At 37.1% G+C, this 17,714-nt stretch overlaps 1 protein-coding gene across 2 annotated transcripts in view; it reads right to left on the reverse strand.

The window, feature by feature from the left end:
* AKAP6 (A-kinase anchoring protein 6) overlaps positions 1-17,714 on the reverse strand; it is a 571,051-nt gene that overhangs the window by 71,264 nt on the left and 482,073 nt on the right. For both annotated transcript variants that reach the window (XM_088024647.1, XM_028114891.2), the window contains exon 12: positions 15,145-15,369. In XM_088024647.1, the coding sequence (XP_087880773.1) occupies positions 15,145-15,369 (225 nt within the window). The remainder of the gene's footprint in view (positions 1-15,144; positions 15,370-17,714) is intronic.

Here is a 17,714-nt window from a genome sequence, read left to right on the forward strand (position 1 = left end):
ATGTGACAAGGTACAGCACAATACACCTATTAGGCTAAATCCATAAAAGAAGGATCATCGTAAAGATCGTACCCAGAGAATGAAATAGCAAGAAAAAGCAAGGAAAAAGAAAGTGAGAGAACACAGAAGCAAGGATGGCCTAAGAGGAGTTTCCAGGGATAGTGTGGAACAAATAGGAGAGGAGAGACTATTGAACTAAGTGGTCTCATGACTCACTCAGCTCTGTTGCATGGTATTTTTCTAGCTCTCTTGTCTATACACAGCTGACTATTCCTTACCCCCTCCTCTATCAGACCCTATATTCCCAAATTTATCTCTGAGTAACATACTGTTTATTTCCTATGAAGCCACTCTTGGAACTTGTTAAAAAGCTCAGAGTGTTACTTGAAGTATAACAACTAGGAATTGGTATTTTAGGGAAATATTCCTGTTATTCCAGAATCCTACAGGTGGGAAATAAATGAATTCAAGAACACTTGGGACACAATAAGAATGCAGGAAGAGAGTTAGGCTTTGCGGAATAACACCACTAAAAAGGAGGAAAATGATACTAGGGACAAAAAGTCAACACTGGAAAGACCCTTCTGTTGACTCATTTACTTCTCCCTGACCTGGAAGAGACTGAGGTATAGACAGCTCTAAAACTTCGTATTTCTGACTTTATTTTTATAGCATCCAAATAGGGCATTTTCTTGTGAGTTTGGATCACTAGGAATTTGCTTCTTAGCTCTTTCCTTTGCTTTTGTGGTGGAAACCCAGGGCAACTCTACTCCTTTTCAGTATTCCCAGATGTGCAGTAATACTAACCACACTCTCAGGGTCGTTTAGAAGTTTAACTAACATATAACAGCAAAATACTCTTCAACCATTATATTAGGTAGTAGAGAGATGCTGACTAAATATTAGCCAACTGGTAAATTGCTATAATGATTACTTAGCTCAAAGCAATATTCCAGAATCTTGTGAAAAGGAAATATAATAAGAACTTCATTCTTTAAACATTCCCATAGCTAAAATATGAAGCAGACTCCAGGAGAATTTTCTGAGAGCATTTTCTTGAATAAAGTTAATTCTCATTTTAGAGGATTCTGTTTTCATTACTTCTGAGACACCACATCTCTCTCTTGTTTGCTCCCTAAAAGATGACTGAATATATTGGGGGGTAGTGCCTTCATTCATCCCATCTAATATTTTGGCAGCAAGGCAGAATATACGTCATCTGAGCATGAAGGTGTTCCAGTTGAACATCTGAGAAGCAACTTGGATTGAGGGAAAAAAACACAACTTAGAGTCTTCTCCTAGTTTGGCAATAACTAGTTGTGTGATCTCAAGTAAATCATGTAACTTTTATGTGCCCTCAATACGCTTTCTCTACAATGCAATGATCCTTTAGCTTTTAAGATCTTCTGGCATCAGATTATTACATAAGCTTATTCTTTTTTTTTCTTTATGGTGCTGTTTATTTTTATTTTTTTAAATTACATAAGCTTATTCTGTTAAGAGATAGGAAAAAGATCATGTGGTGGTCTACAATGGACTTGTAAAAAAATAGTAAAATACGACTCTGAGTATCTCTCAAATCAGTTGCAAGTTGACTCTCATTTTCTCTGGTGAAATTCTAGTGGTGAGAGAGTAATTTCATTTTGTCTATCATTTTTATTTATTTTCCCTTTACTGTCCTGAACTGTAGGAAACTACTTTAATTGGACAAGTGTTTTGTGGCAGTCATTTGTATGAATCAACCTTGCTTGGCCTCAGATTCTGCTCATATATTCTGTTCATGTTCTAACATCTTCAAAACTTAACTCCAAAAATCATTATAGTGAGAACCACATGCCTAAGTAAAGCACACAAAATTGAAAAGTTGACTTCCATTGTTGCTTTCATAAAGCTGTGAAGTCCATTGCACCAATGTTTTATTGAGAGTTAGGATGGTATGGTTGAATGGATATCCATTGGCTCTTTTGCTGGTAGTCTTGGCTGTCAGATAAAGGAATGAATGGGTCCTGAAACATCCTTCCAATTCCTAAAAGTCATTTCTCCTGTCATGATGGAAGGGCAATGGAGAAGAACATTTTGAGAAAAGGAGGAGAGCATGAGGGGAAGGAAGAACCTGGTTTACCACCTATCCTGCACTTCTTAAAGGAACTTCTAAAACCAGACCTGCTGATCCATGTTTACACTTATCTTCATGACATTAAATTCAAAATGAAAGAAAAATATCCTTGGGGAAGAGAATGAAATATTCTAAATATACAGGATATAAGTTAGGATTTAATCAACAGTTTAGAGCATCAGTGAATTTAAGAGAGATAAGTTAGGCTATTTTTTTTTCCAGATGGGAATAATGATTTATGCCTCCATCCTATCTTAGAGAGGTTTTGGGAGGATTATGAGCTAATGTGTCTAAAGCTCTTTAAGCTCCTCATATGGAGGTACAACACAAACAGAAGGTGAAAATGAGAGCAAACTCAACACTGAGTTGAACTCCTGAGAGTAAAGCCCCTGGAAATGAGAAGCTGTTGCAGGTCAAGATGGTAAGTCTCTGAATTCCAATACCAAAGGAGCCTTGGTTTATTGTCATATGTATTTTTAATAATCTTTAAAATAAAACTTCATAGTATTAATAAGCATTTCTACATTTCCTATTAATCACAATGTCCCTTGTAATGATCATTTTTTATTTCTACTCACCAAATGAGATAGGCTTAAAATTGAGTTGTGAGAAATTGCAAAGACATTGGTATTAACTCGTATGAAATCATTGGTTTGGTATTATCGGACTATGGCCTGGATTAGGATTCAGGAGATGTGGGCTGCAATCTGGCTCTGGTTGTGTGGTCATTTAATATATCAGAGACTTGTTTTTTTTTCCCCCTTTGGAATAAGAAGGTTGAGCTAGCTAAGTGATCTCAAGTCCCGTCTTGTGATAAAGTCTGCAATCAGCTAAGTACTTCTTGAGTATCTAGTGACTCTAAGGTACATTGTCTATGGTACTATGAAGGGTATGCAAAACAAATATTTTAAGATAGTCCTACTTTTAAAAAGTTTGTACTCAAAACAACAATGACATATCACTACATATCTATTAGAATGGTCAAAATTCAAAACACTGACAACACAAAATGCAGAAGAGGATGTGGAAAAAGGACTCTTATTCAATGCTGGTGGGAATGCAAAATGGTATGAGCACTTTGGAAGACAGTTTGGTAGTTTCTTACAAAACTAAACATACTCTTTTTTTATTATTATTATGTTATGTTAGTCACCATATAGTACATCATTAGTTTTTGATGTAGTGTTCAATGATTCATTATTTGCGTATAACACCCAGTGCTCCTTACAAGAGGTGCCCTCCTTAATACCCATCACTGGGCTACCCCATCCCCTCACCCCCCTCCTCTCTGAAAATTCAAATCAAAGCCACATTGAGATACCTCCTTACCCCAGTTAGAATGGAAAAATTAACAAGGCAGGAAACAACAAATGTTGGCAAGGATGCGGAGAAAGGGGAACCCTCTTACACTATTGGTGGGAATGCAAGGTGGTACAGCCACTTTGGAAAACAGTATGGAGGTTCCTCAAAAAGTTAAAAATAGAGCTATCCTATAACCCAGCAATTGCACTACTAAGTATTTACCCCAAAGATACAGATACAGTGAAAAACTAAACATACTCTTAACCATACAATCCAGCAATCATGCTCCTTGGTATTTACCCAAAGGAGCCGAAAACTCATGTCCACATAAGAACCTGCATATGGATATTTATAGTAGCTTTATTCATAACTGCCAAAACTTAGAAGCAACCAAAATGTCCTTCAGTAGGTGAGTGGATTAATAAACTATGTTATAATCAGACAATAGGATATTATCCAGTGCTAAAAAGAAATGAGCTATCAAGCCATGAAAAAGACATAGAAGAATTTTAAATGCATATTACTAAGTGGAAGAGGTCAATCTGAAAAGGCTACATACTGTATGATTCCAACTATACAACATTCTGGAAAAGGCAAAACTACGCAGAGTAAAAAGAGTAAAAAGACTGCCAGCGTTTGGGGCAGGGGGCTAGGGGCGAGGAATGAATTTGCAGAGCACAGATTTTTAGGGCAGTGAAAATACTTGGTATGATAAACCATAATGACAGATACATGTCATTATATAGCTGTTTAGACCCACAGAATGTAAGAATCAAGTGAACTGTAATACAAACTATGAATTTTGGGTGATCATGATACATCATTGCAGATTCATCAGTTGTGACAAACGTACCACTCTGGTGGGGAAAGTTGATAATGGGGGAAGCTGTGCATGTGTGGGGGCAGGGAGTATAATGGGACATCTCTATACCTTTCCCTCAATATTCCTATGAACTTCAAATTGCTCTAAAAGAAATAGAAAATAAAAAAAAGTTTACACTCTAGTTTGTTGCAAAGACACATAGATTCCTACCTATACACACTAGAATAACATTTAAATAAGCACCGGCCTTGAGGCACATGCACACACTATTCTGTTCACTCTTCCCCTCCTTCACTTCAGATCTCAATTTAGAGTCACTCATTCTAGGAATTTCCTTGCCCCTCCCCAGGACACTATGTTAATTACTACCACATTCTATTCTATTTGCCTGTTGACTTGTTACTATCCCCTTTAGCCTATGTGTTCCTTGGAAGAGGACAAAGGATGGTTCACCCCAGTACCCAGCACAACACTTGACACAGGTATTTGCATAAGAGAAAAGTACTGAATACATTTAAAATATCCTTATCCACACTCCCAAATAATCTTGAACTGGCTTCTCTTTTTAGTTACCAGAATCCCTCTATCCTTACACATGTTCTATTACTTCCGATGCTTTTTGTTGACAATTCTTTTCCTTATTTAAAGGGGACCTGAAGACAGAAGCAACAGCATTCCAGGAAGAGAGGGGCTCTTAGTGGGAGAGAGTCTTGAGAAGGCCTTCTACTTTTGCATCCCTACCAGCATAGCAGTTCCCAAATCCTGTCATCTCTAAGCCTCCTATCTTTCACTATAATTGCACTAGTTCAAGTCCCCAGGACTTATCACCTAAGTTACAGAAGAGCTACCTTCCAATGGGGCTTTTTCTCTCAAAGCTGATGAACACACAACTCTGCAAGACTACTCTCCTACTCTGGGACACTGAAGATGCCCCCTTAGCTTGCTTTCAACCTCACCTAATATTAGATATGTAGATACCCCATGCTTCAGTATCAATAGACAATTTGCTATCCCTTGTATATGGTCTATATTTTTCTCATTCTGGAATTTAAATAAAACTAAGGGGAATCGAAATTTTGTTTCCTTTTTATCTGGGCCTGAAATATTTGTATAGGAAGCTACTTACAGAATTTCTCAGAGGACCTATCTTAACACTCAGTCCCAGAAAACGAAACTCCCTCCTTAAGAATAAAGAGACATAGAAAAACCAACATATACACTAACAGACACTGTAGTTCAAAGGAGAGTCCAATCTGAACACTCAAAGCAAAAGACTAATAGACTCCTTTTGAAACAGAATTAATACAAGAGAAGAGAAAACCTTAGAAAATTTTAATCCATTTCTCAAAAATATGCACAAAGATATTGCATCCATGGCACCAAGGTAGGCACTTCTGAAAATGAAACAAATTAAGATCGGCAAAGATTGTACAAAGATGAAAAGAACTTTTGGTGAATTAAAGATTGCAATGAAGACAAACTACAAAATTAGATACTGCAAAACAGCCTTGAAAATTCCACCAAAAGTCCCTGTTAAAGAAGTGGAAATAAAAATACATTTCTTTAAGTGAAAGAAAGATCCAGGGGACTCAAAATGCACAGAATAGGATTTCCAAAAGGAGGGAACTAAATGTATGGAGAACTTGTGATAAACAATAGGTAAAATTCTCTGATCTAAAGTAGAATTTCAATTTTCAAAAGCAATTAGGACTCACCAAGTCCCCAGCAAAAGAAATAAAAAAAGACCAACACCCAGTCATATACAAGTGGAAAAACAAGGTTACTATGTAGCAACAAAAATCAGACTTCTCCTTTATAACTATAAATGCCAAAAGAATCATTAGCAGTTTTGATGGTCAAAGGTTATATTCCCTGTGGCAAAATTTTATATTTGGCCAAGCTGTTGTTTATATGTAAGTTTAAGCAAAATACATTTTCAGACATGCCCTTGCATGTTTGGAGAATATACTAAGAATGTACTTTTCTTATAAAAATTATTAGAAGACAATATAACAGTACTAAAAGTAATTTTTTTTAAGAAAATAGAAAACCATGGTATTAAAAAAACTGATGTTGAGCAATGAAATGAGTATTATGAAGAATTAATTCTGAATTATTTTTCATATTCTTATGAAATATAATGCAAACATCAAAAGAAATTATTGCAAGTATGAGAAAGAATGTAATTATATTAGTAAAGTAATAATAATAGCTAATAACTAAATCCAAGATTATATCAACAAAAATGGATAAATAGGGTAAAGTTGCAGAGAAGTCTATTTCTCATTTTAAAAGTGGCATCAGTAAGAAGTCAATCCATTGTTATTGGATATAAAGGATATGTTTTAAAAATTCCAATTTACTAGGGTAAAAAGGAACAAAACAACATGTCTTACAGCAAAATATTTAAACAAGACCACAGTGTAGGCTTCATGCGTCGCTAACACTCAGCCCAGTGCCTGCCACATGGTAGGTGTCCAAGAAATATTTATTGAATGAATAAATGAATGAACATGATGAAACAAAAGATCGGCGATCCTAATCAAGAAACTAAATGTGATGGGCTTAGTGTTTTTATTAAAAGATATAGATCTTCAGATTTGATTAGAATACAATTTATAAAAAATTCACCTAAAACAATATGGTAAAAAATTGACAACAAAACGACAGGCAAGGATATATTATGCCTTTAGATACATCATGAAGGACTTCAAGGCACCTAATAGATGAGAAAGGAATAAAGCGAGGGCAGGGTCTCTGATTGTAGGGTCTCTGGTTCATTGTCTTAGATTCAAATCCTCCATCTCTTCACCCTGGTCATTAATTATATATGTATGTGTGTGTGTGTGTGTGTGTGTGTGTGTATATATATATATATATATATATATATTTTAAGATTTTATTTATTCATTTGAGGGAGAGAGAGAGCACTAGCAGGGGAGAGAGGCAGAGGGAGAGGGAGAAGCGGAACCCCCACTGAGCAGGGAGCCTGATGCGGGGCTCGATCCCAGATCCGAGGACCTGGAGTTCATGACCTGAACTGAAGGCAAATGCTTAACCATCTGAGACACCCAGGCGCCCCACTGGTCATTAATTTTAACCAAGAGTTTTCTGTATTCTGCTTCTCACAGACCTTGTCATCACTGTACCAACAATTTATTGGTATAGTTCTTTCTACTTTTATTTATTTTTTTAAAAGATTTATTTATTTATTTATTTGACAGAGAGAAACACAGTGAGAGAGGGAACACAAGCAGGGGCAGTGGGAGGGGGAGAAGCAGGCTTCCCGCGGAGCAGGGAGCCCAATGCGGGGCTCAATCCCAGGACCCTGGGATCATCACCTGAGCCGAAGGCAGACGCCTAACGACTGAGCCACCCAGGCGCCCCAGTTCGTTCTACTTTTAAATCAACCAAGTCCCGATGATGTATAAAACAACAAAATCATATCTATTCATGTTACCTGTGCCACCATTCCGATTGAAATTCATAATTAGGAAGACCTTTTCTTTCCCGTTTAGACCAGCATCTCTATTCAAATTATAAAGATATAATGTTAGAAAGGAAATGGGTACAAAGACAAAGTTGGCTACTGTAGCGCCAAAGGCAATAAACTCTGGTTTAAAAGACGCCTTTGTCCTTCTGAAGCATCATTCTCAATGAAGTAAAACACGACTCCTGGTACACAAAATGGGCTATGTTTTGGAAGTTTTGTGCCAGACCGAAAGTGTTGTGTAGAGGAATTAAATGTCATCTATAATTGAATAAATTTATCAAAGGAAAAAGATGCCTACTACAGAGTCACAGAATGCTAGAGGTGAAGGGAATCCTTTCAAACCAAAAACCAAGTTTACAAGAAAAGAATATCAGGCAAAAAGAAATTATTTACCAAGATCACATAGCTGGAAATCCTGGATCGTAATGGTGCCAACCAACATGACCTAGTGAGGGTACTCAATAAATACCATTCATTGGTAAACTGTAAAAGAATAATGTACTAAAGTTAGAGAAGAGGACTGACATGGGTCTGTCTCATGACCCTGAGATCATGATCTGGTCCATAAATCAAGAGTCGGACACCACCCAGGCGCCCCTGTTATCCCCATTTTTAAGATGAGAAACCTAGGGCTTTAAGGAAGATCATGGATTAGAAATAGGTAGAGCTGCTATAAATCCAGGCATCTTGAACCCATTGGTGTAAGCCTCTTCACTATTATGGGTCAGATGCACTGCTCCCATCCTACACTTCGATAAGTGGAGAGCATGGAGACAAGTTTGCAATTCTGTTCTCCCAGTAGCTTCCTAACCTGAGTTTATTAACAATAAAAATAACATTAAGTAATGTTAAGAAATCAATGAAGAATTAGGAATAGAAACATTAATCACACTGGTTTCAGAGCCTAAATGCAGTTCTGTTGATTTCCTAAGTAGCCATAAAGATGGGTAAGACTTCTCTCATCTTTCTAGATTAGCATTGCAGCCTTTAATGTCCATGAATCTGGTTTACCTGATAGCAGTAATACAAATGACACATATGAACTGAGTACACAGCTGTATCTTTGTATCCTCAACTCATTCCCCTTCATAGAAATCATGCAGCATCTTCTTCTAGTAAAAGGTATGCTCAGAAAGAATTAGGCCACTGTTGTTCCTTTTTATTTACTTTAAAAGGCTGCACTGGGACTGCCTGTAAAAATTTCCTGTGGGTCTTCCCACCACCCCCAGATGGTAGTGTATATAACATTTATTTAAATCTATATTTGAATTTAAACCTTAACCCAGCCAAATTTTTTTAAAGGCAGTTCTGGATTGTATCCAGTTACTTAAAATTACTAAAGTGTTAGATGATGGATTTTTTATATACGGTGGGAAAAAAATATCTGATTAAAGCTGAATTCAGTACTTTCTTTTGATGAACTTACTTGGTTAATATAATAGCTTTTTTCAAAAAAATTTATCTAAGACATATAGAAAAGATTAAGTCCTGTCTGATGTTTGTTGATTTTGAAAGCATTCACATGCTTTTGTCACAGCCAGATTGAATCACTATAATTCTTTGCAGCTTTGCCAACAACATCATTACAAAGTTTGTAATGGCTCCAGGACAGAGCAACAGGGATGATCCCAGACCTGTAGGAACCATGGCTTCCTTTCACTTATTTCAAAACTTCTAAAATATTCTCTTCTGTCTTAAAAATATGGGTAGTAGGGGACATAGGAAGTGTCCTATGCTAGACTGGTCCAATTTTTTACTTCTGGAAATTACACAGTGCGATTTGGGAAAATATTTCTTCCAGCATGTGAACTGTGTTTAGCTCCTTTATTTATCTTCTTTTTTTTTTAAAAGTAAATTAGTGATATTCCTTTTCAGAGTAATTACTTAGTAATGCTGCACATTTAATAGTTAATTTGACATCCTTTTAAAGACTCTACCCCCAAAATTTTGATTTCCAAGATTTAAAACATTGACTTACTGACTTCCTTCAGCTGGCTGTCAAGTATTCAGAAATGGGAGGAGGAACAAAGTAGGCTACCAGTTAATGTGTTTTTTCTCTTTTCAGAAATAGATCTTTGACCTAGGGACTGTTGAGTCTACAAAGCAGAGGCCAATTCTGGAATAGACATACTAGGCCTGACTATTGGCTCTGTCATAACTCCCTGAATGACCTCAAGCAAATTACTTCAATTTTCCCTGCCTCCATTTTCTCTTCTAGAGATACGGCATAATAAAATACCTGCCTCAGGATGGTGGTAAGGACTAAATAAACAAATGCAGGTAAAACATTTAGAAACTGTGACTGACATCCTATGAACAATGGGTAAGTGTTAGTTGTCATTGTTCAAATTGTTAAAGATCGTTTCGCTCCTCCTACTGTAGTTCCAGCATGGCCTCCTTTCACAAAAGGAGATGCAGATGGTAGCCATTCCCATGTTTATGATAATTTTTGTAATCTAGAGCAGGGTCAGGAACCAAAGGCCTGAGAGCCAAATCTGGCCCACTGCCTGCTTTTGTAAATAGTTTTGTAAATTAGTTTTATTGAACAGACTATATTAATTCATTGACATATTACTGGTGGCCGCTTTTTCCACAACAGCAGCAGAGTTGAGTAACTGTGGCAGACTGTATTATCTGGCCTTTTACAGAAAATGTTCGCCAACCCTTGATTTAGAGGACAACAAGGTTTCAATGTTTATTTTGAAGGATCGGTGAATGACCGGTTGGGAGAATACTGGAATTTGAACCTGCAGACCATGGCTTTTGCTCTGTCTCTGCTGCTAGTTGCTGCATGGATTCAAAGAAGTCATGTTGACTTTTCCACCTCTCATGTTCATCATTCATAAAAATAAATAAAAACACCCGTAAGAAAGTGATCATAATTTTCACCTTATAAGGTTTAAGTAGACTAGCTTGGACAAAAATGCTTGGTCCAATTTAAATTGCTAAGCAAATGCAGGGTATTAATCATTGCCGAGCTCACCAAATCTATTCTTCTCATTCACCTTCTTGAAAACAAAGCCTCTTGGCAGCTCTAAACTTGTCCTTCCCGGGCTGGTTCTGGGCCTAGTCCAGTGTCGCAGACTCTTTGAGCTAGTATTGAATAATTTCTCCCCAATTTGAGTCTTTAGAATAATGAATTTGGTTATGGAATACAAGGAACATATGATTAAGCAATTATTTTTTCTTTGAAGGGTCATCATTAAAGAGTAGTGCTTTCCAGCCAATGGCCTTGAAGCTGCACACACATAGCTCTAGCAGGCCCTTTTCCAGCTGACCTCATTAAATCTCTGACATGCTCTCCACATTTGATTGCAATGGTGTGTTCACTCCTTGACGATTTTGCATTTCTGTGCCAGGGGTCTTAGGTTCACACCTTTGCGTGTCTCCCCATGCTGGGCTTTTACTCTTTCTTTCTTAGGTAGAATTTTGCCTTGTGTCTAATCCCACGTTTATCACACTTACTCTCCTTCAAGAAAAAGAATACATTCCACAATTGCTTTTCCTCTTCTTCTGAATACTTGAGATCCTGATCCTTTCTTTCATCCCAGACTAAACTCTAAGAAGGAAACAGTTGTGCCTACAAAGTGATGGGTTTTCCTTTTTAGAGGCAGCACCCTCCCACCCCTTTCTCCTGGGTAGTGCACGGTGGCTTATCTATCACTACTCTGGGGGCATATAAAGGAATTCATTCTGTTAAAAGCCTGAGATTTTAGAGAATGGAGAATCATAAAGCTAAGTCCTGTGGGTAGAGCTTGTCTGCAGTATGACCAATGACAGCAGAAGACCTTTGGAAACACACAAGAAGAGGAGCAATGTGGCAAAGAGTTCCACACGTACAGGTTCTCTAATAACTCTTACCTGAGAGGTTTTATCACTTAGAAAGGCAGAGGGGATCTGGTCTTTGGATTTGTGGTAAGCAAAAAGTTTTTATTCTGCATATGCTTATTATCAATTATGATTTTGGCAGGTTATAAACATTATGTTACATTATTATTATATTACAAACATTTGGTTTAATTCATCCAATGAATGTGGTAATATACAGAACACTTGATTAATCATAAACTAAGTGCTGAAGAGTAAACAGTTCAGAAACATTTAAAATTCTGGCGAGGAAAGACATTTATTCCAACAGACAAGCATACAGCTTTCTTACAAAACAAAAAAGAAGTGCCATCATGCTAGACCCCCTTAGCTTATCTAATCAAACTCCTCAAGGTCAAAACTTTAGAAGGGACTGAAGTTTCAAGTGGTAGAGAAAAATTACCAGGGCTCCATAAGCTCAAAAAAAGTTGGAACGTTTCAATTTAAAAACTGACACATGGCAAAGAAGTTTACACTGATACAGTATAAAAACATAAAATAAAAACACAAATATTTTCACCTCCCAAGATCTTCAGTAGCCGAAACTATTTGTATTCTGGCCAAATTGCTTAAGACTGTGACTGATAAACCAACCACAAAGAAATAGTGACATTTAATTGTCCCGTTTTTCCCTTTGAGTCATCTAGCACTGAAGGGCATTCAGTAAATATCAATAAATATCAATTTTGCATAGTAGTTCAGAGGCTTTAGAGTCAGACAGCCCTGGATTTAAAACCTAAATCTACCACTCATTATATGTGGCCTTAGACACACAAAACTTAACCTCCATGTACCTGTTCCCATAGACACATCCTGCAAAATCAAGATCCTAATACCAACTTCATAGGTTGCTATTAGAATTAAATGAGATACATGTATATACTCACAATGGAATATCATACAATTGCAAAGTAAGTGAATTACAGCCATCCTCAATGACATGAATGAATCTTGGCATTATAATATTAAATGAAAAAGGAAGTCTTAAAAGATAACATGCAGCATGATTACCTTTTAAAAAAGTTAAAAACAACTAAAATAAAAAATATTCTTTCCTGGGGCACCTGGGTGGCTCAGTCGGTTAAGTGTCTGCCTTCAGCTCGGGTCACGATCCCAGGGTCCTGGGATCAAGCCCTGGGTCAGGCTCCCTGCTCAGTGGGGAGTCTGCTTCTCCCTCTCCCTCTGCTTGTGTGCACTCTCTCTCTCAAATAAAAAATATTCTTTCCTATCAAAGGAAAGAAAGGGCACAAAGAATATTGGGTTCACGATTATCTTAGGAGAGGAGGGGATGGAAGAGGGCTGGGAAACCATATGAGGAGGTGAACATTATCATCAAGGTCCTACCTTTTTGGGGGAGGGGTAGAAAATTCTCTGTATTTATTATATTATTTTAAAAACAATTAACTACACAAGAGTAGGGTATAAAAGCAGTTAATTAATGAATAGTGACCCCAAAAACATAAAAATGCCCTAAGAAAAACAGTCTTCGAAAAAAAGAAATAAAATAGCAAAAAGCATGTGACAGTCCCTGGTAGTTTTGAAATGAAAATTCTAGGATTATTTTCAGGCACTAAAATGCACATGAATTAGGTGTAGTGGATATTTCCACAGTGGCTGGAAAGTATTAGCAAATGACTAGGACACCTAGGAATTATCTCATGATCTGAAAGTCTAGAGACTTCTCTCTGTCTCTCCCTGTTTCTCTGTTTCAGAGACTCTTGTATTTGTTTCTAGGATAGCTGAAAATCATGTTGATGACCCTATACAAAGCTTAAGCATAAAACTAATGTCTTTTGGAAGCGTCAGCAAAATTAATGCAGAACTGCTTGTTCTTCCATTTATAATAATAACAAAAGTGGGAGGGAGGTTGCTTTTAAATATGAGATATGGGGGTAGGCAGGTATATAAATAATTGTAATAACAAACTTCCTGTTATTGTTTCCAATTATTATGTAACATTTTGGAGTTTATAGTATTAAGAGATTTCTATCCCTTAAATGCACCATTACAAAAAGTAGAAATAATAATTTATGTATGTAAACTCATAACTGTGTGAGATAAATACTATCACTATCCCATTTTATAGATGAAGAAATTGAGGCACCAAGGGATAATACAAGAAACATGACCAAGGTCACACAGCTATCTGGGGCCATTAACTGGTTCACTAAAGCTGTGATATAGATACTATAAAGAAAAAATATATTTCACATCATCCAGCCTACTATGACCAGGATGCTTTATAAGGTGCATGCTTTGTTCAAATAACACAGCGTTCAAATATCTGAAGATGCCATCTCCCTGCAATGGGGGTGAGGGCAAGACAAGTAGAGATGAAATAAGAAATCTTCTGGATATCAGATATTAGGCAGGAAAACCCATTTGCCTTGGGAAGAGGCTTTCATTTAATTTCCAGTTTGGTCCTGTCAATTCAATGGCAGAAGAGGAGGTTTCCAAAACAATCTGTAGGTGTGTGATGCAGGCAGTTCATTGGGAAGTATTGTGGTCTTACCTTTGAGGGCTCCTCCTAGGCTGTGCAGGTGAGCAAGGTAATCCTGCTTGTCTGGCAGATGGAAGGTGAACCACATGGGACTAAATTCTCTGATCGACTGCTGGAAGATTGCAGGGCTGCGAGGGGATGGCGGGGCACGGGGGGGGGGTGGGGGGGGGTTGAATAAAACCTGGTCCTGTAAGGTTTTGCAAAGAAACAGTTGCTTGGGCCTAAGAAGTTCTTTCCTTCTTGGTTTTCCCCTTTCTCCTCTTTGAGACCATTCATGCCAGAAGGTTTCTTGCCACCAAGTTCATATCCTATAACCCCAAAGCCTCAGACCGACCTCAGAGTCCAAATAATCACAGCATTTACAGGAGGATTCAAGTAGTACAGATGAGCATAGGCAATAAAAGAAAATATTTGGATTCTAAACTGTTTTTGAGTAGATACTGCATAAATCACAGAAACCAATGGGGTAAATGCTTCTTTTTCATGGACACACAGTGAACACGCACACAGCTGTGTGGCTAAGGCTGGCATTTTTCTACGATGGAATATGCCTATAATGGAGGAACCTCTTTCTTCCCTCCATAAATAGTTGATTCTCTCGTATGTAAAAATTATGTTTCCTTTTGTTAGCATTAATGGTCTTCAATTAAATCACATGCTTTTATCATATCAATTTATGGAAGTATTTTTAGCCACATTATTTATGGAACATTTAGGTCTGCCTTTCAAAGTCCTCAGTAATCTGTAGTGTTTGCTGGTCTGCTTTTAATTTATCAAAGCCCTCCCTCCACAGGCACTGCACAAAACACACAAGCAGCAGTGATTTCCCCTATACAATGTGTATTTGAGAGGCTTAATGTTCATCTTTATACACACACAGACGTTAGCATACAAGAAATGTAGAGGGTGTCTATAAATCCAAGGAAACATTTAAGTGCACAGTGATACATAGATACATGGGTATCATACTTCATGTACTTGATAAATATTTCATCCCTACCATAAAGAAAGCTTTTTATCAACTTTGATTGTTTTTTTATTACCTTAAAGTATTGCAGTTGTTTCTCAGCATTCATTGTTCCTTCCTTTTCTTGTCTCAGGCAGGAATTGAAGATGAAAAGCTCTGTATCTCTTAGCCACCCTTTCAGTTCTTTGATCCTGACCTCCAGCTGCCTTACCAGGTTTCCGCTTTCGGGAGAGAGCAGGTCACGTGGACCAGACCCACTGTGTCCTGCCATTGTGTCCTGGATCTTCTGTCCTAGGGTTTTCTAACGCATCCGATGAAAAACAAAAACAAAAACAAAAACAAACAAACAAAAAACCACCAACAACAAAAAAACAAAAACATAGATTAGCTTCAGTACCAAAAACATTCCACAGTTTGGTTAGTAACAGGAGCCTCCTGGAAGGTGTCCAGCTGCACCTGCCCCCTCACCGTGGACATTCAGTTCAGATTAGCTCATTGTTCCATTTAGGATTTTTGAATTCTTGAGCAGCGTGTATTGTTCTGACTACCGCTAGAGGCTTAAGAAGACCTCATTCACTTATAATTTCCTTTAACAGGAAGGAAAGGTTCACCATGGTCACTGATGAAAATTCACTTGAATTCTCATGACAGGAGTTTACAAGAAAATATTCTCTGCATAACGTTTCCAGGAGATAGAAGTCTGAGTTTAATCAATATACTAAAGAGGCCAAGAGTAGATTGTACATGGAGAATTAAATTCCTTTTTTTTTTTTTTTTTTGGTTTCATAAAGTACAATTTCCCCAACCATATGACTGAGGGCTGTTCAGAAGGGGTAGCCTCCTTGGTGCTGTTGTTGCATTTTACCTGACTTAGAAATTGTTGAACCCCACAATTCTTCCCACTTTGCATTTCTGGATGCTAGACTTTCTAATATATGTGTCAAAGTCAGTCCCAATCCACTATGGGAGAAGCCTTCTTAGATTAACCACTATGGCATGAATGTGCAGCTGAGAGGGTTTTTTTTTGGTGGAAAACACTCTGGAGAATCAGTAGGAGTTAATCTATAATGATGAATTAAACCTACAGAAATAAGCTTTAAAACACAAATAAAATTAAGTCAACAAACATTCATTTGCTGAGTAGTGTTCTATAAATAGTATCTTTAGGAGATCCTAACAGAAAAATAGCCTTTCTTGGCAACACCCTTGTATTTTCATGGTGCAAATATTGATAATTTGAAGACCCTCCGTGGAATCCAGATTTAGCTATTGTTTTTATGCTGTAACAAAAGTAGCAGCAGGAGGTGAAATCAATGCCCTTGGAGGGTAGGGTCACAAAAAAGAATTTATTGCCACTTTTTTGTTCTGGAACAGTTTGCAATCATAAATTCTTCATAAACAGAATACTTCAGAGAATGGTCCGTCTTCATAAATATACGACAGAGGACATCAATTTCATTTAATTCACAATTTGTGTCAGCACAGCAGATGCCAATGCCTGCCTTGATAGGGTTGTTTAATATGCAATTGAGACAGAGTAATATGCAGCACAGGGGACAAAATTTCACAGATTAAACTGTACGCACCACTGACATTTCATTCTAATGTATTTCCATTCCACACTGTTCACCTTAGATGAAAGTAATATTAAAAACCATATCCCTCTATTTTACTATTGTTAGAAGTTAAAATCCTTGTCTTTAAATTTTTTTCATGCCAATTAAAATGTAATCATGCCAATTAAAGCAGGATGCCTGATGGTGGTAGTGTGGCATAGGTTCTGTTAAAATCTTCCCTCTACCCTTCTCTCCCCCTAAATCATTACAGAACTCTGCATATTGTCCTCAAATGGTATTTTTTGTCAAAATGGCAACCCTTTTTCAGGTGTCTGACTCACGACGGATAGCTAAATATTCTGTCTCTTTTTTTTTTTTGGATATTATGTTGATTTAAAATTTTTGTTGAGGAAGCAACATACACAACATCAAGCAATTTTCAGAAAAGATGACTGTCAGTTACTTATCAAATTAGAAATAGATATGTTAAAATACAACATAAACTACTGCTCTTTCTGTCAAGCACATAAAGTTGCTGATCTCATCTGTTTGGTGAAACAACCCTTTAAAAATGTCTACACTAACCACATTTCTCCTGCAGGAGATCAGTGAATTCTGTGGAATTTACTAGGTTCCAATTGAAATCACCATATTATAAAGCAGAAGCCATTAATTACTATTAAAAAGCAATGTACCAGTAGGCCAGAGGAAAAACTTTCAGTGTTCTAAGTTACTTTGCACAAGGGTAGAGTGTAGTGAATTTAGATGAGAAAGCAAGGATTTAAACTTGCAGTTTTTTAATCACCTAGATTAAGTATGGCATAAACTGAACACTGGCATTCCTCCAAGTCATCAAGGTACACGGAGAGCTTTTTATTCAAAATATTTTTGGAGTATTATTTCTTTAAAATTAAAAAAAAGGCAGGAAATGGAAGGCATGCAAAATTATACTCCATAACTGACACCACCCATACTTCGCTGTTATAATTAATCATTTAAGTAATTGACAAATTTAGCTTACCCTTGATTTGAAGTGAAGGCAATTTAGGAGAGAAGTTGATGAAAAAATACAGTTTAACCTCTCTCTCTC

Source organism: Eumetopias jubatus, unplaced genomic scaffold (assembly GCF_037043125.1).
Source record: "Eumetopias jubatus isolate StellerSeaLion01/CBP00866 unplaced genomic scaffold, mEumJub1_p1.0 scaffold_7, whole genome shotgun sequence".
Taxonomy (NCBI): Eukaryota; Metazoa; Chordata; class Mammalia; order Carnivora; family Otariidae; genus Eumetopias; species Eumetopias jubatus.